Source organism: Elgaria multicarinata, chromosome 2 (assembly GCF_023053635.1).
Source record: "Elgaria multicarinata webbii isolate HBS135686 ecotype San Diego chromosome 2, rElgMul1.1.pri, whole genome shotgun sequence".
Taxonomy (NCBI): Eukaryota; Metazoa; Chordata; class Lepidosauria; order Squamata; family Anguidae; genus Elgaria; species Elgaria multicarinata.
The window spans coordinates 111,357,806-111,380,041 of NC_086172.1; the positions used below are offsets into that span (position 1 = coordinate 111,357,806).

A 22,236-nucleotide genomic window follows, 5' to 3' on the forward strand; every position below is an offset into this window, starting at 1 on the left:
CCTTCTGCACTCTGCAAAAACCTCTGCTGGAATTGGTGGATGCTCAAGAAAGGCCTGAGATACAGCAGGAATGCAGGGCAGCTTACACTTCTGTAAATGGCTTGCAGGATAGGTCAAATGTTCGGTTTGTACCTGATACCACTACTTAATAGAGGGGCTTAATACATACCTGGCCATGACTTGAATTATGACTTGTATATTGTACCAATTGTTAGTGTGACATGAGCAGATATCTACTCACATGAAAGGACATTCTGCCTCCCTCCTCTACCCTGCAGTTCCCCACATCCCCTGAAAATCTGTTCCAGAGGGTCCCCCAATTCTCTGGAGCAAGTTTTCAGAGAGGAGGGGAAATTGCCCCCTCCTGTTTCCACAGACAAGCAGTTCCATCAGTGGAAAAGCTTCATTGGGTTCCACCATTTATTTCCAATCTTAAAATGAACCTCTAATTTGTGGAAGTAGACTACCCATTGTTTTGTAATATATACTACGTGTTGGAAAAATGATCTCCATTTCTGTTTGAAATAAAGATTGAGTATGTTCATGTTACTCATGGAATTATTCTACTTATGTGAGTTATATTGTATGTGGGTTAATTTGCATGATCTCTGAAGCCCATAACGTTTCTCTACAATTTCTCACATTACTTTACTTAAAAGATAACCCTACTACCACCCATGGAAAAAGCTATTGAAAGTAACACCTGGACTAATATCTGCAGTAGCCGATATAAGATTTTTGTGTGTGTTTTTGCCTTTAGAGTGAAGACAAAAATAGGCAGTTACAAGAGCGATTGGAACTAGCTGAGCAAAAATTGCAGCAGACTCTGAGAAAAGCTGAGACTCTGCCAGAGGTGGAGGCTGAACTGGCTCAGAGAGTTGCAGCACTTACTAAGGTAGGTGTACAATGTGTAGGACCAAGAAATCTTCTTCTCTTCAGCTGCAACCATTTGTTCTTAGTAATTTAGTTCTCCTTGTATTCCTGGTTCTTAAAAAATGGCCTGACGTAAAGTTGTGTATATATAGACCTCATGCTCTGTAATATAACAATTCATTTTTCAAAACTGTTTGGAGGTTGCTTGACCAGCTCTTGTGTCAGCACTGTGTGTTGCATTATAAAATTATCTTCCAGTTCTTAGTGGAGTAAATTATATCCTCAAGCAATGTTATGTCTAATATTTATAAATGGGTTCATGTCTGCGTTAATTTTTTCCCCCTTGTTACCTCTCCTATTCCTTATTGGCTTTTTAGCCTGACCGTTTGTCTTCTGGGAATTCTGCAGCTAAAGATGCTAAACTGTTGGAACATACTTCCAAGCGTAGGAAGGTAGAACTTGCACAAAGGACATTAGTCCTTATTTTTGCCTGCTGCTTGCTTTAAAAAACACACACATTAAAATGAAAGTGGGGAAGAATTTAAAGAAAAAGCAATATATTTTCTTTGGTTGCAAGAGGAGTGAATGTGAAGTCTTTTGTCTTTTTCTTTTTTTTCCTGAGTCGTTCAGTTGCCATCAGTCATCAAAAAAGATGTCCTGGGATGAGAGAATTAATTGCTCATTTTACATATGAAACCATCTACTAAGTTTTTTGCTGGAAATTGGCATTTAAAACATCTTGCAATGTATGAACAAAAATAGCAAGTCTGCATAAAGCATGATATGCTGTGTTGCGAATTCCTTTTCATAATACTTTCTCAGATTTTACTTACCAGTATGATTTTAAAATGGCAGGCTGAAGAAAGACATGGTAACATTGAAGAACGATTGAGGCAAATGGAAGCACAGTTGGAGGAGAAAAATCAGGAATTGCTAAGGGTATGTCAAGGCTGTGATTACAGTATCTCACTCTTTCCTTCCCCTTCACCCCAAACAAACTTGATGAAATGGCAGGTTGGTAATGGAAAGTATATCTTTATATTTTACATGAAATTGAACTGAGCTTTACCTAACTTGAAATACCTGCATAGGGCTAAAATGTTCACTAGCACTGGTGGGTGAATTGGCTTCTTAGAACAAAGTTAGCTATTTGTAACTAAACATTAAATGGCTAATTGGAGTACATTATTAGTGAAACAATCTTTTGTACAGCACCCCACAAAATTACTAGTGGCTGGAAGTTCTAGGAATCAACATTCCTCAGAATCACATTGCTATTTTTAGGGCTGGTTCAGTTTTCTACATCATAGTGTAAGACTTGCTAGCTATCTGAACTTGAAGATAAAGATACATCCTGCTATAAACTAGAGAAACATGAAAATACATACAGAATAATCATTTTAGGAACTTCATAGAAAAATGTGGGAAATGCTTGGCTTAGAGAGGTGTTTTATGTGTGTAAAACATAGGTAAGAAGATATTGCTAATGTTATTTCTTACTGTCCCCCCGTCCCTCCAATGTAGGCTCGCCAAAGAGAGAAAATGAATGAAGAGCATAATAAACGTTTATCTGATACTGTTGATAAACTTTTGTCTGAATCCAATGAGAGACTTCAACTTCACCTTAAAGAAAGAATGGCAGCTCTGGAAGATAAAGTAATTGTGAAGTTTATGCTTGAAATGCTTGAAATGCTATAACAGTATAATTTAGTAATACACTTTAAGAATTTATTGATACACATTTTGATGGACATTTATCCAACTGTTTATGGTGAGACAACAAACCATGATGCAGACAATAAAGGTAGTTGAGAAGATTTAGTGCACACAAGCTCCAGAACCTCTGCTTTGTGATTGGCACAAAGGAACATACTTCTTCTATTTAAGTATGATAAACAAGGGGTTGAAATTGGTTGATCCAAGTCAAAACAAGGTTGGCCATGGAAAAATGTGAACCTGTACGAGATTAAGATTGACAGCTTCCTAATCCTAACTAAAGTCAAAACCTCAAACAATGGAATAAAGTAAGCAGAAGAATAAAGTTTCAGAAGAATATACATTTTTTTTATAACTTATGGTATAAATATTACAAATTTATACCACCTAGTATAAATGTTAAAAATGGAATGTTTTAATTCTTAAGTACCAATGAACTTTTGAATTGAATTTTATTTTAGAATGCTCTTCTTCGTGAAATTGAAATTGCTAAGAAACAAGTCGATGAGCTTCAAAATGAAAAGGTATCAGCTGAAAATAAAATGTTTTTGAATAAATTAACACTATTATTAATGTGAGTATGTGTATATACGTATCACACATACACATGCATTGAACATTTTTATTGAACTAATTATTTGTGATAGTAATTATAAACAACTAGACAAGATTATTTCAACTTCTCTAGCTTTGAAGGTTTATTGCACTACTGAACCTCATGCCATGCTGCAGCAACTTGATGACATTAGCGAATGAAAATACTATATGTTTAATAGATTCTTTTTATTATTAGACTATAATTACCAGAAAATTGGTCATTTTTTTCCTTACAGCAAATCTATTTCTGGTGTTGGGGTGGGGGGGGATGGAAACTAGCCCATTTTCCTCAGAGGTAGCCCTTCTGGTTCACTACCCTATCCCCACAATTTATGCTCAGTACACCAGTTGATATGGTCTAACCTATTTATTCACTGCCATTTGACAAGTAAACAAATTAAGGGTATTTTAATGACAACAATGATATTTTTGAACTTTTCATTGAATTGGGCATTCAACACTGGAAGTCAGAACTGTACTAGCTTTGAGCTATCTAATTTCTCCCATAGTTTGGTTCTGGGGATGGAGTCGAAAGCAGACTTCAAGTCCATAAAAGTGACAAACAGTTTACTGCATAGAAATTCTCCCTGGGAAATTGCTCCCATATTTATCTTTTATATGCCCATTGTTTTAGATGGCTCTTAATTAAACCCACGTTAAATGCAGTTCATTGAGATTAAGGTCAGTTTATAGGGTACAATTTAGGTGAATAGACATTGTCCAGTTGAATGCCAGGATCTGGTTCACTTTCTTTTGGAATGCCCGTTATATGTAGTTCTGAGTATTCAATTCCTTGATTTGCCTTATTGTTGGTATTAGAGATAACTCCTCTTTAAACAAAAACTTATTTTTATTGGCTGGGACAGATTATTTTGTGACATATTGTACTTTTAAATGTGTTAATTTGGCTCTAGGGAAGAGGAAGTATTTTATCTCAACAAATGATAGTATAGTCATTGAGCTATTATAGCTAATTTAATATTACGATTTGTTAATTTCACACTTACTTTCCTATTATATTTAGCATGTTGTTTTATATTGACACTCTTTTTGTCTTGCGTTTTTAGTCTGATGTATATATGCACAAACTAAACTAAAACTGTTTGTGTTCCAAAAAGTATATAATTAATAAAATGAATTTATTCAAAACTTTGATATCTATTTTCTTTGTAGGATCAGCTGGTGCTAAACATTGAAACAATGAGAACTGAAAATGACCAGATGAGGATCAGAGGCCCTTCCCTTCAACACAGGTATATATTGTTAATGAAGATAGCTCTGTGCAAAGTTATAAAGTAGTACTAGATGAATAATTTTCATTGCCTGCATCTAATTTACTGAACTTTGAGAGAATGTATCTTATTAATGCTGATATGGTATCTGCTCTTGTTTTAGTCGGCCACATTTGGGTAGCGTTCCGGATTTTAGATACCCACTGGCACCTTCAGCTATAGCTGACAATCAAATAGATTCTTATAGCACCTCAGTTTTAAGGCGTCCACAAAAAGGACGTTTGGCAGCTTTGCGAGATGAACCTTCAAAGGTAAGAAGGCTTTCTTTAAAAAAAAAATCATTCATAGAATTTAAAAACTTCACTTTACAAAAAGGTTGTGGAAATATTCCATATCTCTATACAAGTCAATTTCTATATTAAAACGTAGGGTTATGAACATATATCTAAGCCTTAATGGTGGTAGAGAGGTCAGAAGTACTAGCTGCAAAAAGTTTTTTTTATGGAGTGCTCATTTTATTTTCATCTTTAAACTCAGCAATGCTATGTGAATCTGTTTGATCTCTTAAAGGTTTTATTGTAGTTCTGCCAATTGGATTTAGTGATCTGTCAAGATGATGTGCATAAATTATACAGACTCAACCCTACCCCATCAATCCATGCATGGAATTAAGCTCCATGTGGATATCTTTTTGGATAGGGAATCCCAGAGCTGAGCATCTGTTTCCAAATATTGGATTGGGAGGGTGTATACAGCACTAAATAGTTGGTCCCAGACTTGCTATTCCGCAAATTGAAAGACTCCTCACATACACAAAACAAACTCCGATCCAGTAGATGCTTCTGCTGGAGAAAGTGTGTGTGTGGTTTTTAGCTAATTCTCTCTTTCCCCTCACAGCTTCACTATCTCCACTGTTCCAAAGCATCTTCAGCCCTACAGAACAGATTTTCTGCCTCCATAGATGGCTGCAGGGGAGAGGGGGAATCAACAAAAGTATCCCCCCACCACTTCTGCTAGTGGGAGCATCCCCTGAGCCAAACTTTCTTGGGGGAAGTCTGGATCCAACCCACAGACCTCATTTGCCCAGCACAGTTATCCAGAATTCTGCGAAACCCTGTACTATGAATGAGCATGCAGCCTATTTATTCCCACTAGTCTTCTGCCTTTAGTGCGAGCAGTTAAACAAACCAAAATTAGTTTGGCTTGTTGCTCCCTTTACAAACCAAGCTCCCAAGCCAGGGTTGTTCTTAGTTTATGCGTCCTGACTTGTAAACAAAGCAACAAACTAGGATCCAGGATTCAGATGACGTACTAAGCACACAATTTCTGGATTCTTTAGCTGCTAGCAAGAGCAAATGAACTGTGTGTACCAGCATACAACTTGCTCACAGTAAGACTGATTCACCAGAATTCTAGTTTTGCTAGTCCATGAGAATGCAGTCATAATTCACTACATTGTGCACAGACCTATAGAATAAGGTCTTCTGTGTGCTTAAAAATTACACAAACCAGACTCCTTAAGAAAATCTGAAGTTACTGATTTAAGAAGTAATGAATTATCTTTTGTTGAACTTCAATAATGTTGAATTTATGTACTCTGATATCTTGATTTCTGATCATATATCTTAGTAGAATAAATTAAGTACCTCTGAATATATGTTGTTGTAATGATCATTATTTTGGTTTTACTGCATTCTAACTATTGCTGTCTTGATGGATTACTGCAGCATGTAAGTGAAGTCATATTGACTATATTTTACATATTTTTAATTAGAGAGTAATCTGCAATTAAAACTGCGATCGTGTATGTTAAACAGGTTCAGACTCTTAATGAGCAAGACTGGGAGCGTGCACAACAAGCAAGTGTGTTGGCAAATGTTGCACAAGCTTTTGAGAGTGATGCTGATATCTCGGATGGTGAGGATGACAGAGAAACTATATTCAGCTCAGTTGATCTCTTGTCACCTAGTGGTCAGGCAGATGCCCAGACTTTAGCCATGATGCTTCAGGAACAGTTGGATGCTATTAACAAAGAAATTAGGTATAGCTTATATTTTTATCATTACCTTCCAATATTATAATAATAGTATTTTTATTACTTGTAAGCTAACTTGTTTCTTCTCATTTCTGTTCACAGAAGATAAATATAATTTACACAATACTTTTTTATTGTGTGTGTCTTGATATAGATGTGATTGCAATTTGCCAGAGTTCTTGAAAGATTGTTTGTGTCTGTCGTCATATGGTTTACTTTAGTAGCTTGGATTGTAACTTTTGCTCCATAAAGGATTGTTTGCATGACTAAAACTCCTTTTGTGAACAGAAAGTCCTAGGGCCCAATCCTGTATGTGCTTCTATACACTTCTACTGTGAGTGTTAAAATTATTGGCCCTAAACACAAGCAGCAGATTATTCTTTATGAAGAGCTTGTAGGAAGCGTTATGCTAGCTTTAATAGAAGTCTCCAAAAGGAGGTCAACCTTATCTGGTTTTGAGCCTGTGTTTGTATCAAGACAGTATTTAAGACTGGACAATAGGTATACTTAGTGCAGACCTGAACGTACGTTTAATCAGACACATCCAAGCTTAGTTAGTCACACTTTAATTCTGTTGAAACCAATGGGACTAAAGGAAGGGTGGGAGACTGAGCCCATCATATCTCACCATTGGCTATGTTGCCTAGAGATGATGGGAGCTGCAATTCAATGACTGGGTTTGCACGACAACCCATCATGGGTAACAATCCACAGAGGATTGTCATGTCATCCAAACCTGGACTACTTCCATCAGGGTGGATTATTTTTAGCCAACAAGCCACCCTGACATCCCATAGCTTGTTCTAAGGATTGTTCTAACCACAACGGGTTGGCATGCTGTCTGAACCTGGCAGAGCCAACCCATCACAGGTTTCAGCGAATGGGTAAAAGAGCCACTCAGTAGAAGTGGCAAACCCCCTGCAGCTCTTCCTGATTGCACCTGTCCAAGCTTCCTCAAGTTTCCCCTGCCAGTGACAGCCCCTCCAGTGTCCAAATGGCACATTGGAGGGACTGTCACACTATGATGATGATGATGATGATGGCCCCTGGAATTTGCGAAAATGGGTTGTCAGTTTTACACAATTGTGCAAGTATGCACTTGTGGCTGTCAGATATGTATATGTGTAGTCTTACCTTGGCAATATCCTTGTATGTATCAGTTGTCAAAGGGAATAAAATGCAATATGAAACAAGGAAATTGACAAGGCAAGACTGCATATAGACTAATTTGCGCACGGTTTGACAGTGTGACAGGTTGGGAAAAGGGGACAAGATCACCCATTTAGCAAGATGATCCTCAGGGTTTTAAATGTTGACCTGACACTTACGGGTGCCCTGCTTCCATTCCACACTTCCTTGAGTTTCCAGCAAGTCCTTTAAGGAGAGATCTAGGCTCCCCACACCATCTTTGTGGCTCCCATTCAGAGCGTTTACTGCTGCAGTTACTGAGGATGGGAGCTGACAGTTCACAACCCAACAACAAACCAAGAGTTCTGTTCATGGGTTGGTTGCGGTTAACAAACTATAGTTTGTTAGCGTGACTGGGTTCAGACACCACAATGACCCACATTTCAACAACCCTCGGTTCAATGACAACCCACACTCAACCAATACTCAGCCTTGAGTGTGGGTTATCGTGTTGTCTGAACCCAGTCGTTATGTACAGAACCAGATATATAGAAAGGACATGAAAACACTCATAGAAATATGCCAAGTAATTTAAGTGACTGTTTTTTCACAGCGTGCAATAATCTAAAACCAATGGTCTTTCCCTAAAAACATTGTATCTGTATTCTCCTTTTCATTCCTGCTATATTGCCAAACAATGCTGCAGTGACCCCTTAAATTAATCTTGCAATTAGATTAGTATAAGTTGAAATTAACTATTTATAGGAATTCAAGAAGTGTTGACAATTTATATCAAAATGTGTATTTCAACTGCTTTTCTTATTAGATTTTGTTCTGTCTGGATTTAAAATGTGTGTGCATGTGTATGCGCGCATGCGACTTCCCTACCACCACTGTGTATGAAGATTCTGTACAAATATTTATACAGGTGCACTATTTTGATTGGTTGGTTCCTGACTCATTTCTGTCTCTTGTGGCAGATGTGCTTGTATAAATTAATTGCATCATTTATTGATTCTTTAGATTGATACAAGAAGAAAAGGAAAACACTGAGCAACGAGCAGAGGAAATTGAAAGCCGTGTTGGTAGCGGAAGCTTAGACAATCTTGGTCGATTTCGGTCAATGAGCTCTATTCCTCCTCCCTTTCCTGGTGGCTCCCTTTCTGGTTCTTCTCCACCTGGCAGTGGCCGCTCTACGCCACGACGAATGCCACATAGTCCTGCTCGAGAAGTGGACAGACTAGGCGTCATGACACTAGTAAGTATCTCCTTTTTCCTTCCTTCTCCTCATAGGAGAAAAAGGCCAATAACTAGCTCTTGTTTTGTTCCTCATTTTTTCCACGTCCTCCTATTCTTTGCCTGCGTTTGGACATTTGTATCTCAGCTTATTAAGTCAAGATAGGTGCAGGCTTTTTGCTTTTGCCTAGAGCCCCATCACTCCTCCTTTAGCTATGATTTAAATCAGGAAGCCTCTTGTTTCTTGTCTTGTCAGAATCAGAATGTTATGGTTAACGGTTTTGGAACAAGCCACAATATTAAATAGTTTGAAGTTAGTTTAATATCCTGACTTGTTCCAGAATTGGTAACCATAGCTTCCTGCTTTGGATGAAATGGGAAATTATTGGTTAATTGGGGGCTTCCCAGTTTAATTGTGGGGAGGACAGAAAGGGTTTAATAATATGATAGGAGATATGAGTTGGCTCTCTGTGTGCTGTCCACATCCTTCATGAAGTTCAAGCTGCTTGTTTCTGTGTGTAAAAACTTTCTAGGACTTTGACATTATTTGTGTTCAGAATAGGCTGATAATCATATCTCATGAGAGATGGTTCAGTGTCTTTCTCTTTCCATTCCAGCAACCATTCTATAATAAATTTCAGCTTATAGGAAGATCATCAAACTACGCTTTTAATACTTACTCTGAACTTTGTTTTGTAAAGTATTCAGATGGGAACAGTTAATTCTGTATTAAAAAGTAAAAAAAAACTTTGCTTCTGCCCTTTGCTATCTAGCTTTCAAAACATCAGTCTGATAAGAACCGAAAATGCCTATATTTCATGTTGAAAATGTCATGTATTTATAGAAATGCTTAGTTAAGAATTATAAATCAAAATGTATTTTATGGTGACAAACATACTAGTACATCAATAATATATGAAGTGAATTCCCACTCCGAGTGATCTCTTACTCTTGGTTAAGGAATTCCCACCATTATTTCTCTAACAATCCTAAAAGCTGGCCTCCAAGGTTGGTTACATTTAAACCATTCCAGAAAGCAAAAAGGTAAAAATAAGGTACTTTGACCATGCACACCTTTTTAGGAACTATGTTCTGGTTTAAGCAATGGTTTAATGGACAAGTTAATTGGGGGGGGGGGGAATATGGCTTGGCTTCCCCCAGAGAATGTTATAACAAATGAAATCTTTTCCTTGCATTAATGCTTTCCAGTTTTGAATCATCAGCAAATCTGCTTTATCTTAATTTCTCTTCTTTGCATGCATCTGTCAGCCTAGTGATTTAAGGAAACACCATAGAAAGGTAACTCATCAGCAATGAATATATGTTGAGTGTTGTAAATTAATTATGCGGTTTTATAGTACATTAAAAGTATATTACTGGGCCTTTGATCAGCATGACTAAAAAACCTGGAGTGATACTATGCAGAACAGGTCTTCATGTCCACCTCCACTTCTTGCGTGCTTGCTCGCCAGGTGGGCCTGCCTTGTTGTGCTCTTTCAATGGTAGCATTTCCATATTGACAAGTGGAAGTAGAAACAGGGCACTGCATGACTGCACACTCGCCATTCCCAAAGTGAAGTCTTCCCTTCCAATTTAAGAGCTATGTGGGCTGAGACTGTGTGCATAGTATTTCTCTACATCTTCCTCATGGTCTCACTATAGCAGTGGTACAAATATCCTAGCAGGCAGGGATTCAGTCTCTGTTTCTACATTTGGCTCCTGCCAAAAGCTAAGTGGAAAGGAACCTGAGCCATGCCAGGCTATTACACACAGCTGGCATAGAACAACAGACACTCATCCTTGCCCACCATACTCATGCATATTTAGCTAATCATAAACATTTCAAACATAATTGCATATTATCCTCTAAAGTGAAATGGGGCAGATGCATCTCTATAATGTGAGTACTTCGTGAACATAATGCATTCTGTTGGTGTTGTGTGGGCTTCCCTCTCCTGTTTTAGTGGTCCTCGGAAGCTTTCTATTACTAAGCATACCTTTAATTTGTGTAAGTTGTCATTTCATACTTAAACTTAGTGCTTACAGCAACTTTTAGATATTTTAGAATATTAATATACTGCTCTTCAACTAAATTGGTTTCCACTACAATTTCATCTGACTTTAATGGGCAGATGGCATCAGCAGCTCCTGACTTTCAGAAGTCTTGGTGGAAGAGGCTGGTGGAGGAACTGGTAGATCAGTGATATAAAAGTTATCTCTTCCCTAGCCCTCTTGTTACTTGTTGATGTAGCGCGCTTTGTGTGCATGGAGCTTTAGAGTATAAGTGGACACCCAAACAGCTTAAATCTAAAGTATTAATGTGTTGCTTACCCTGGAATAGCCACAGGGGAATCACATCTCTGCACTGATAGCATATTATTGACCACCAGGTTTCAGTAATTCAAAGTCATTAGGATCACAAGAGAGCAGGAACAGCTTCTCACCAATTAATCGCTAATTATCCACATCAAATTACATTTAAGTCACATTGAAAACAAATTAGTCAAATCTTGACAAACTTTTCACATTGATCTCAATGAAACCAAAGTATGACTTACTTAATCTAGATCCCAAACTCACCTAGTTAGTTAAAACCTTTATGTCAGATTGCAGTAAGCTTCAGTATTCAGAACCTTGGGACAAATTCATAGTTGTGACTCTTGTGATGGCCCGGCCAACCATAAAGACATGGATACCAATTCTGTGCCCTCCCCACCCTCTGTTATATATTAAGGATGCCCTACCATCTCTCCTCCACAAACTTTCAGCCCATTTGCATTTCTAAGAGTTTTAAAAGGAGTTTAGATATTAGTACTTGTCAAAGGGGAGGCATATAGCAGCAGTTTTTCTCATTTTGAAAAGATCTTTCCCTAAACCCTTACATTTCTGTTTTGAACAAAGTTTATAGAGGAGTATTAGAGTTCCAAAGCAAGCTCTTGGAAAAGACTAATCTGGTGAAATATCCCTCTCAATTTCACCCCTTAACATTGGGATTAATTTCATCAGTTTCAGCAAAGTCAATTTCAGATGTTTATAATTGCAAGAAATATGTTTCTTGTAAACTGCCATACTTTCCACCAGATAAACAAAAAATGGACAGAACAAGAGAAATATATCAACTCATCTCTAACCTGCATAGTCTTCATGTTCTTTTCTTTGTTGAAATAAGATTACATGTATTCACATGTGGAAACGGCAATTGTTGAATTTATAATACCTGTAACACTTAGAACTCTTTAATGGGATATTTGGTTTTCAGTGAACATACAGTAATGCTCAACTTGCATCCCTTCTTAGTCTCCAGTTTCTAGAGAAGAGGTTAGAGATGACAAGACCACAATAAAATGTGAGACATCACCACCCTCTTCACCTCGATCTTTGCATTTGGATAGAGCCTATAAAGGAGCCTTGCATACAGTGAGCCATGAAGATATAAGAGATCTCAGAAAGTAAGTGTTTGGCTCCTTGTTGGTTTACTTCCTTCCAGCAGCCCACACCCTGTAATGTCCCTATGTTTGTGTTTTTTAAATTTATCCTTTCTCATAGGCCCTTCCTTTTCCCAACTGTCATTCCTCATTGGCCTTTATTTCCTTCCCCTACTCTTCCCCTCAGCCCCTTACTTCTCATTCTTCTGGACTCTTTGTCTTTTTAGTGTCTCTACTTCCTGAATCCTGTTGCCTCCTTATATGCCCAGTATCACTTTCCTGCCCTTCCCTGAATGATCACATTTTTCTGTTGCGCTATTTGAAAAGATAGAAGAGATGTGGAGCTGCTGATATTAATAACATCCACACCATCACTGATTTCTAGCTTCAGACTAAAGCTGCAGTTCTAAGCACACTTACTGGGGAGCAAGTTCCATTCAGTTTAACTTCTGAGTAAATATGCTTACAACTGAACTGTATTTGTTTCAGATGTCTATCCTGTCTTACAATTGAAAAAGGTTCTTAAGGAGGTTTACAAATTCTTACCTGGTTCTTAACGATGAGGCCTTAAACAGCTTGGCTCCAGGATATGAACCTGCCTGTAGGTTATGTACATCTTCAGAGGTCTTGCTTTATTTCCCATCACCTCAAGTGGTTTACTTGGTAGGAATGCAGAGGCAGAACCTTTTCTTTGGCAGCACCTTGATTATGGAACTCCATAAAGGGGTGGGAAAGAGGTTAGACTATCTCTATCCCTGATGTGTTTTAGGTGGGTGGTAAAAGTTTTTAATATGTCTGGCTTTCAGTGATGCCTAACTTTGATGTTCAAGTTTCAACACTTTGGCTTCTTAATTGTTGTCTTTAAGTCTGGTTAGTATTGTTTTAGTGATTTTATTGTTTTGATTGTATTGTAAACCACCTTGGGGCCTTTGTTAGGACTGAAAGGCAGTCTACATGTTTTATAAATAATAAAATTGCTATAATTTCCTACAAACATCTATAATAATAAAAGAGGATGTGTATCTTTCTGTCTATCAGTATCATAGCTCCATACCTGTGAAACCTAGACACTGGAAATAGGGCATGCATACTAAGGAGACCTTAGAGGTGTACACCTCAGGCTTATTTATTCCTTACATTTCTAATCCACACATTAACTAATGTTATTTTGTTGTTAAGAGTGAATTAATCAATTTTAAATGTGTCTCAAGTATTTGAAACCTGCAGTACCATCTTCAGTCACTAGGTGGCAGACATCCCTAATCTGTCCATAGTTTTGCAATCAAAACAGTTGGAAGCCAGACGGGAGTAGGCCAAAGGACAGTTATATGGTGGCCCCCTCCCTGCGGCTGTGGGACAGGGGCCCTCTCAGCGATATTGAGCGTGCAGACCCCTTCCTTGAGGGTGTATAGGGGTGTACCATGGCAGGGGCTGTGCCTGGGGGTACCAGCAAGTATGGCTTCACTCAGGCAGGGCGGGAGCAATGTGTCCTGCTTTGGCAGCTGGGTAATGTTGCTTGAAGGGCTCACTGTATAAAACTAGAGCCTGTTTCACTCTGTGTAAAGCTAGATTCATTCACTAGCTCACCACCATTCAGACAGATCTCTACCACCACTACCACATTACTTTCTGCTATGTCTTGAGCATAATGGCAGAAGTCAGAAGTTCAGAAACCTGTACTAATTTAGATTGCTGTCAATGAGTTGTGGATTAGTTTTAGTTAACTATCTTTTAGTTAAGTAAAGCCAGTCTATAACTGAATTAATAGCAACCTACTTTAGTACAGGTTTCTGAGCTTTTAACTGCAGTCATTAAGCATAAGATGGTAGAACGTAATCTGGTGATAGTGATCCATTGCCTTAAAAATATCATGGATATGTTCTATTCCTATTTTCCTATTTTCAGTACAAGCAATATTATTATAAAAACTAATAAAAATATTGACAATCCTACCTAGCTTTCACTAGAACCTGAGGTTGCTCCTGAAAGTTTAGTTTGGTTCAGCCTGAAAATGCAGTGTGCAATCAAAATGTTTATCGTGCATGTTTTGTAAAAAGCTGAATGGTATCTGTTTTACAGTTCCACAGGTTCTCAAGATGGACAAGTAAGCAATCCCAGCAGCAGTAATAGTAGCCAAGATTCCCTTCATAAGGCCCCTAAAAAGAAGGGAATCAAATCCTCAATAGGTCGCCTGTTTGGTAAGAAAGAAAAGGGTCGACCTGGACAGATCAACAAAGACAGCTTGGGACAAGGTTGGTACATTGTTGTACCCAAAGCAGAAGGTTGAGCAATTGTTAAGAGTAATTACTGTATAGAGTACAAAGTAAAGAGTGTTGATTAATTTCTAGGTTTGCAGTTTGCAGATTGCTCCTAACTTGTTCTTTCCTAGTAATATAAGGAGCATAGCCTTAACCAAAAGAACACTCTCAAGGGACACAGATGATTGTGTAAGTTGCTTCTCAGATATTGTGCAAATCAATAGATCACAACCTGCTTAAGAACCTTTATGATTTTACTTGAAAGTCCAAATGTGCATGATGTTAAATTTGAGGCAGGTTACATTGTGAATACTTAAAGCTCTAGACCTAAATAAACGTGTTATATCGCTTTTGTTGCTAGAGTTCAAAAATTTTCTCATGCTCATTGGTATTTATGCCTAGATCAATCCATAGCTAGCAAAAGTCACAAGCTAGAATGTATGTTTATATACTATCAGGTAAACCTGGCGCTGGATGAAAGCCCATATAATATATAAAATATGAGTTTATACACCAAGTTAGGGGTGCAATCCTGTACACTCTTATCTGTGAAACTAGTCTCATTGAACTCTGTGAGACTTACTACTTAAGTAGATATACATAGTGCGCTATAGGGCTGTCTTTTAGTACTTCAAATATAAGGACTTATGTGTGTTGTTATATGATTGGCTTCATGTTTTTGCTACTTTCAATTTCTTTCCTACTTCCATTCCACACATTTCATTCTCCTGTGGCTCCTGGGGGACATTCCAGGAACTTTGGCTCCTCACCCTAGAGGAGCAGGCAGGGTCTGCTTCTACAGATCTCTTTTATTGGGAGAAGCTGTCCTGCCCTCTCAGACCAGCCCTGCATAGTTACAGTGAAGCAGGGGTTTGGGTGAGCTCCACAGAACTCCCTCTTTTTTTCTTTTTTAAAGAAAAAAGTTTACATTGGTAAACTGTTTACATTGGTAAACTGCCCTTTTTTTTCTTTCTTAAAGAGGGATTATAATTACATTTGTGTACTGTCCATTAACCGAATCTCTCTGGACAGTTTACAAGACAAGCTAGAAAAGTTTAGTCTTCCATGTCCCACATTGAAGAAGTGCACCATTGGCTTGGGCCTTGTTGTAGCAAGAGCAGTGGCTGGCCTTTGCACTCCCCACATGGGTTGGGGTCAGGCCACCTGCTACAGGATGCAGTAAGAAGATTGGGGACAGATCCTCACACCTACCCTACCGTGTTCAGGTCAAACCACCAGCTTCTGTGATTCTCAAATGCTATGAGATTTCAAGACTTTTGATCTATATAGTTATGTAGATTATCTGAAGACTACTTATGTATGTTACTCTGAGGTTGCAAAATAACTTGGGCCATTTCTGTACATAGATAACCTGTATGCTGAAACAGTTAGTGGTAAACGCAAATGTCATAAACTATTCATTACTGTATGCTAACAGCTTCTTGAATTATTGCAGTTAGTGTAATAGAAGCAGACAGTTCAACTCAGGATGGCTTGGGACTTGGAAAACTGGGAGGACAAGCAGAAAAGAATAGAAAACTACAAAAAAAGTAAGCTAAAGAAATTGGCACATAAACCAGTTTTTCATAGTTATGCTGATTAAAAAATGTCTGTTTTCCTTTTGCAACTTTACTACTAGACCTTTATATGTATGAATGCAAAATTATTATAGTACAACTGTCGTAAATATCTGTGTTGATGCATCTGTCTGCAATTTTTCTGTAATATCATGATTTGTGGCATTGCTCTAAGAGAGTAGTCAGTGTTCCCATCATGAGCACATATATGTGTGGTTACTCTTAGACACAACTTGGAAACTTCAGCAGGCCTAGAGGCTGCCTGCAAGAAGCAAATTACACTAACTCTGCAAGAGTTACACTTACTTCCAGTTAGTTTCTGGGTGAAATTTGAGATGCTGATTCTAACATTTTAAAGGCCTAAAAGGCCTGGTTCCAGACTACTTGAGGTAACACCTTGTCCCATATGACTACCTACAAGATTTAAGAGTGCCTATCAAGGTTTTCACAACCAAGGGAAGTGAGATTACAGTCTCAGTGGTAGTGCCTGTTCTTGTGAATCTCCCAAGAGAAACTCACCAAATCTCCTCCCTTGATTCTGTTTGAAGTAGTACAAACAACTCTTTCATTCTGCCCAGCCTTTTAAACTTTGACAAAGTTTAACATTTTTATTGCACATATTTTATGATGCCTCTTTATAGTTTTATCTGTTTTATTGTATGCAAAGTTGACAAGCAGCCATCAATTGAAATAATGAAATACATATTTGTTGCAACAGCAAATATGAACCTTAGAACCTGAGTAAATGACATGGATGTGAAGACAAAGAATGTAAAAAGGTGGAATCAAAATGGCAAATAAATGCGAAAAGTAAAGCCAGTAACAATTCAATTAAGTCTTTTTTAACTTCAATGTATCCAAAATAATCACAGTGACTATTTGCAGCAGCAGTTAACGATGTTTGCTTTGCATACAGTTAAGCTTTAATTGAGTTGTCACTGACTTCATTTTTTGCATTTCCTTGCTGTTTGACCAACCTATCTATCTGAGCAGTGGCATATTTGCATGTAACAATAACCCATGGGTTGTTGAGAGCGAGCCATTAACCTATAGTTTGTTCTTGGGTTAACTCTGGGTTGTTTAATCCCGAAATAATTCAAGTGTGTTATTTCACCTATGAACAGGTGATTGTAGTTTGTTTACAGAAAGTGGAAGTGACACGCTCAGGACAGCACACTTATGCAAATTTACATGCAACTAGATGTTCTGCTGGGATAGCAGGACTTTCACCATGTCCTGTAGCTCCTCAGCTGGTGTAACTCAATATAGGATTATGACCTTAATTTCCAATGGGCTTAAATCCTTTCTAAAGTTTAGTTTTGGGGAATGTTTGGGGAGAAATCTATTTCATATTGTACTATATGTAGAAAACTAGATGAATTCTTCATCTTATCAGTGTCCTGTCTGTTTTTTCTTCACCCATCGTGCACACCCATTATCATTTTTAAAAATCTATAGTAAGTGCCGTGTGTTAATCTCATTTTTACATTTTATTTCCTTTATTTGCTTTATTCCCTTTTTAATTTTCCATTTGGTGTGGTAGTGCAAAATCAGGGTAAGTTGATTTTAATTTAATTTATGCAGACTGTGGAAGTGTGATGTGTTGGGGAAATAAAATAGACTTGTATTAAACATTTGTCATCAAAAGTTCAACAATCAAGTTGGGATACATAGCATTAAATCCAGTGTTGCACTAGGGGACGTCTGCTAGCACATTGGTACTTTCTCTCCTCCCTCGTGCAGCCCACTCCCATCACCCAATAATCTGCTACAGAAGGGCTTCCAAGCCCTCCAGGACAGATTTTGAAGGCACTCAGAAGGCAGGAGAAATTGCCCTTTCCCGTTACTACTGACAGAACAGCTTCTGTCAGCAAACTGAAATCGTTAAAGACAACCCATATCGACGAAATAATGAATTTCACAAACACTTTGCAAATAGCACGTTCGATAGCTTCTTTATAATTTGCCTTTGGTTTGGAAAATTTTGTACCCTGGCTATAAAACTTGTTTGAATTTTGAAGTGTTTGTGAAATTCATTTACTGTGTTCATATTGTATATCTCAACATTATTATTCATCCTTTGTTTTTATTGTTGGGTTCAATTTCCTTTTCTTTGTTCCTTAAATATCATTGATAACATTGATGAAATGTTTTTCCTTGCAAGATGGATATGAAAGAACATTCTTCTGAAACACTTTCAGCAAAAGTGTAAATATCTTCCTGAATTACAAATAACATTATTTGTCTGTGGCCTGCCCAACATCATACTATAAAGATTTAGAATCTGATTGCATGGTTCTTAAGTCACACAATTAAGCTTCCTAGCATTTGATTTTATACTATTTGACTTGGTTTTTAGAAGCTATGTTGCAGTACTAAATTTTTGTAGAGGTTGCATTGCCAACGTTCAAAAGAACGTTGCAAAAATTGGACCGTGCAAAAATTGCCTGTTAGAACCATTATGTTGTTGAGTGTGTCTGAGTGTTTAATCCCATGGAATGATGTTATGTGAACTGTTGTGAAAAACATGAAGGGAAGTCACTTTGCCCGACATACTTGAACAAAGTTTTTGATGAAACATTAATATGTGGATCATTATTTGGAAACATAAGTGTACTGAAAAGTACACTCCTGTTAAGAGTGCAGTAGTGAAGATGCTGTTGTCTTCTTTTGTTTATTTTGGTTTATTTTGGGGCGAAATATTTTTTTCAGTATCACTGGAACATAGGAAGCTGCCTTATACCATTGGTCCATCTAGCCTTGCATTGTCCATAATGACTGGCAGCAGCTCTCCAGGATTTTAGGCAGCAATTTTTCCAGCCCAGCTTCGAGATTCCACGGATTGAAACTGGGATCTTCTGCATGCAAAGCACGTGCTCTACCAGTGAGCTGTGCTCCCTACTGTGTGGGTGGAGTAGGAAGGAGATAAGCTTTCTTTTAGATGTGTAATTGAAACTTAAACAGGCACTGCTATATATCTCAAGTGTACTTGCCAAAATTCATACGTCAGAATAGCTTTGCAGCGTACAGAATTTGTGAACCTTCTAACTGATTAGTACAGACATGAGGAGCCTCTGACCTGCCGACCAAATTCAGCTTGCCAGCCCACCCTATCAAAGTTGCAGAGGCCCCTCCCTGAAGCCCCAGCTCTTCCAAGAAGGGAGATGGGGCAGAAGAATAACGCCTCCAAAGGGCCTATGAAGCGGCTGGAAGGGAGTGAAGCTGCCATGGGACTCAACCAGTGCCTCAAGAAGCTAGCTGAGTCCACCTTGCTGAGTCTGTGCCTCTCTCTGCATGGAGAAAGGGGGCTAGATGATGTTGTTCTTGTTGTTCTTGTTCTTGTTGTTGTTATTATTATTCCAGCCCTCAGGGCCAATCTATTTCCCCACTTGCCAGGGTTTCTCAGTAGCACTAACCACAGGTTCTCAAACTATCTTCATACTGAGGCTGTGCGGTACTACATGATGCTCATCTGGCACACCTGTACATGATAAATAAATTAGGCTGAGAATCTCTGCAGTGTGGTGGACTCTGTTTTCTATACGATGAATGCAATCTATTATTCTAATAGGTTTCCCATTCTACTAATCTCATGTAGTGTGTTTATCATAGCCTTCTGACTTTTGTAAATATTATGCTGTGTTTAGAATTGTTGAAAGAATGGGAAAATTGCTGGAGGACAGTCATTGAAGCAAATATGCTGAAGAAACCGCTTCACAGGTATATTTTTCTGTATTTTTTTTTAGGCATGAACTGCTTGAGGAAGCCCGGAGGCAAGGCCTACCCTTTGCACAATGGGATGGGCCCACTGTGGTTGTCTGGTTAGAGGTAAGGAATCTTTACAGTATTGGACTCAACACAATATTATTTTATTTATTTATTTATTTATTACATTTTTATACCGCCCAATAGCTGAAGCTCTCTGGGCGGTTTACTTTTGACTTGAAACTTGTAGATAATTTCTCTGTTGTTTTTTCTTGGCTAGTTGTGGGTTGGGATGCCAGCCTGGTACGTAGCTGCTTGCCGTGCAAATGTGAAAAGTGGTGCTATAATGTCAGCCTTATCGGATACTGAAATACAGCGTGAAATTGGCATCAGTAATCCTCTACATAGGTTAAAGCTGAGACTTGCCATTCAAGAGATTATGTCTTTAACAAGTCCATCTGCTCCTCCTACATCCAGAACGGTAAGAGACAATTATGTTACTTGATTGAGGAGAAATTAGCAAATCATTTAGAATTTTACATTGTGGAGATCTGCACCAAAAAGGCCAAATATTCTAATAAAACCCAAAAAAATCAGGTTGAGGAAATTAAGTAAAACAAATGACAAAGTAAAATGAGCGGTCTAATTTTTTTGCAGCAGATTATAGTAATGTTTTGCTAAAAGTAATTGCCAATTTAAAGCTGGTCTATAGGAAATACTAGACTGAGAGAAGAACATGCCACTATTCTCTCTTTGTCATCCAAGTGATTATGGTAATTAAACAGTTTTACAATTCTGCGCAACCTCACCAGTGTCTTAGCTCCCTTTGGCAGGCCTCCATTTCAGTGCTGGGTGGAGCCAAAGGCAAAGGACGTGGGGGCCAGAAACACACAAAAAATACCAGCACGTTGTAACTTGAAAGTCTTACTGCCAGTCACTAATCCTTAGGAGAGGCATTTCAACCTTTTAGAATGGAGAAAAAACTGCACAAAAGTTGGGGAATCACCAAACAATGAGTGGTTAGGGGGAAGGGGGTGGGGCCATGGGAAGGAGGGTGGGGTCATCTGGGAAACTCCAGAGGGCCAAATTGGGACCTCAGAAGAACTGGGTTTGGCCCCCAAGCCTGAGGTTGCCCACCCCTGGATTAGGGTAACTGGCTCTTATGAATGCCCTGCTGTGTTTGTAGGGGGAGGTTGAAAGAAAACTATCTGACAAGGAATTAGCAAATATGAATGATGTAAAAAGGTTAGGATCCAGAGTTTCTGTTTCTACAGAACCAAGATTTCTACCTATATTACATGACTGACTTTTGTGCTTGCAGACTCCACTTAATTACTTCCTCATTTGTGATAAACCATAATTAATTGTTTTATCCACTTTGGCAAACCATGATTTGCACTTGTTCTCCAAACTAGGATTGCAAACAGGTTTCTAACTCTGGCTTGCAAACCATAGTTTTACTATTTGGACATAACAGCAAACTACATGGTTTACCCCTAACCAGGAAGTATGTAATTAGAAGGGGTACGCAAGGGGAGGAACTGAATGGTGTAGTGTACTATATGGTGTAGTATAGAATCACAGAGTTGGAAAGGGCCATTAGGCTATCAAGTCCAACTCCCTGCTCAGTGCAAGAATCCACTTTATAGCCTCCCTGACACATGGCTGTTCTGTCAATGCTGGAATGCCTCCAGCATCAGAGAGCCCTCCACACCCTAGGCAGTTCCTGAAAGTTCATAATCTCTTTGATCAGAGAGATAGCTGAACTGTAAGGAACTAAAAGCATCCCCAAATAATCTTATTTGGAGTTGCCATATGGCATATTGCAAGCAATTCCCAAAGCTTGCTTAAATACTGTGCAGTTCTGTGTGCATTAAATACTGTGTTAGTTTTGTATGCATTTTTTGAAGGCAAATGTATTTGCCTACAGGCTTGCATCTTGCATCGATCTATATTTAACAGTCTAGAAACCATTGCTTTTGCCCATGCCTGCTCCTTATATGTACCTGTTGCTTATATATTCTGCCACCTTTCCTCTTTGTTACTGCTTTCCTTTCATTGGATGTGATTGGTTCACTATGGGGTCATGTTAGACCACAGGAAATGTCTGGGTAACACATGAAGAAATGGAAAATCTTACATCTACACCACAAACGGTTAGTTTAGCACTGAAGCTTCTGTTTTTACAGTGCTTTTCCCTCTTCTTGAGTGCTTGAATCATGTGCCTCATTAGTCTCTGCAAAGAATAGAAATATTAATATAACTTAATCTTCCTTGGTTTTGACTGATTTTAAATACTAACCTCTCTGAAATCTATGTATCATGCTGTAAGATGTTTTTCCACCAAGGTCATTGTGTATGGGGGTGAGGAGATTAGGAGTATTGCAAGCAAAACCAGTGCATTGATTTCTGAACTGTATGAGAGGAAATTGCTTAATCTTTCATTTGGGTTTA

General features: G+C 38.3%; 1 protein-coding gene across 6 annotated transcripts in view; it reads left to right on the forward strand.

Annotated features, from left to right (window-relative positions):
• Positions 1–22,236, forward strand: part of PPFIA1 (PTPRF interacting protein alpha 1) — a 61,452-nt gene that overhangs the window by 25,712 nt on the left and 13,504 nt on the right. For 2 of the 6 annotated variants that reach the window (XM_063117385.1, XM_063117379.1), the window contains exons 9-23: positions 761–895; positions 1,729–1,812; positions 2,398–2,529; positions 3,051–3,113; positions 4,360–4,439; positions 4,582–4,729; positions 6,236–6,459; positions 8,605–8,839; positions 10,087–10,116; positions 12,115–12,266; positions 14,322–14,494; positions 15,957–16,050; positions 19,824–19,905; positions 20,063–20,263; positions 21,876–21,938. In XM_063117385.1, coding sequence (XP_062973455.1) covers positions 761–895; positions 1,729–1,812; positions 2,398–2,529; positions 3,051–3,113; positions 4,360–4,439; positions 4,582–4,729; positions 6,236–6,459; positions 8,605–8,839; positions 10,087–10,116; positions 12,115–12,266; positions 14,322–14,494; positions 15,957–16,050; positions 19,824–19,905; positions 20,063–20,263; positions 21,876–21,938 — 1,896 coding nt within the window. The remainder of the gene's footprint in view (positions 1–760; positions 896–1,728; positions 1,813–2,397; positions 2,530–3,050; positions 3,114–4,359; positions 4,440–4,581; positions 4,730–6,235; positions 6,460–8,604; positions 8,840–10,086; positions 10,117–12,114; positions 12,267–14,321; positions 14,495–15,956; positions 16,051–19,823; positions 19,906–20,062; positions 20,264–21,875; positions 21,939–22,236) is intronic. The other 4 variants (XM_063117382.1, XM_063117383.1, XM_063117381.1 and 1 more) reach the window with 3 other exon arrangements.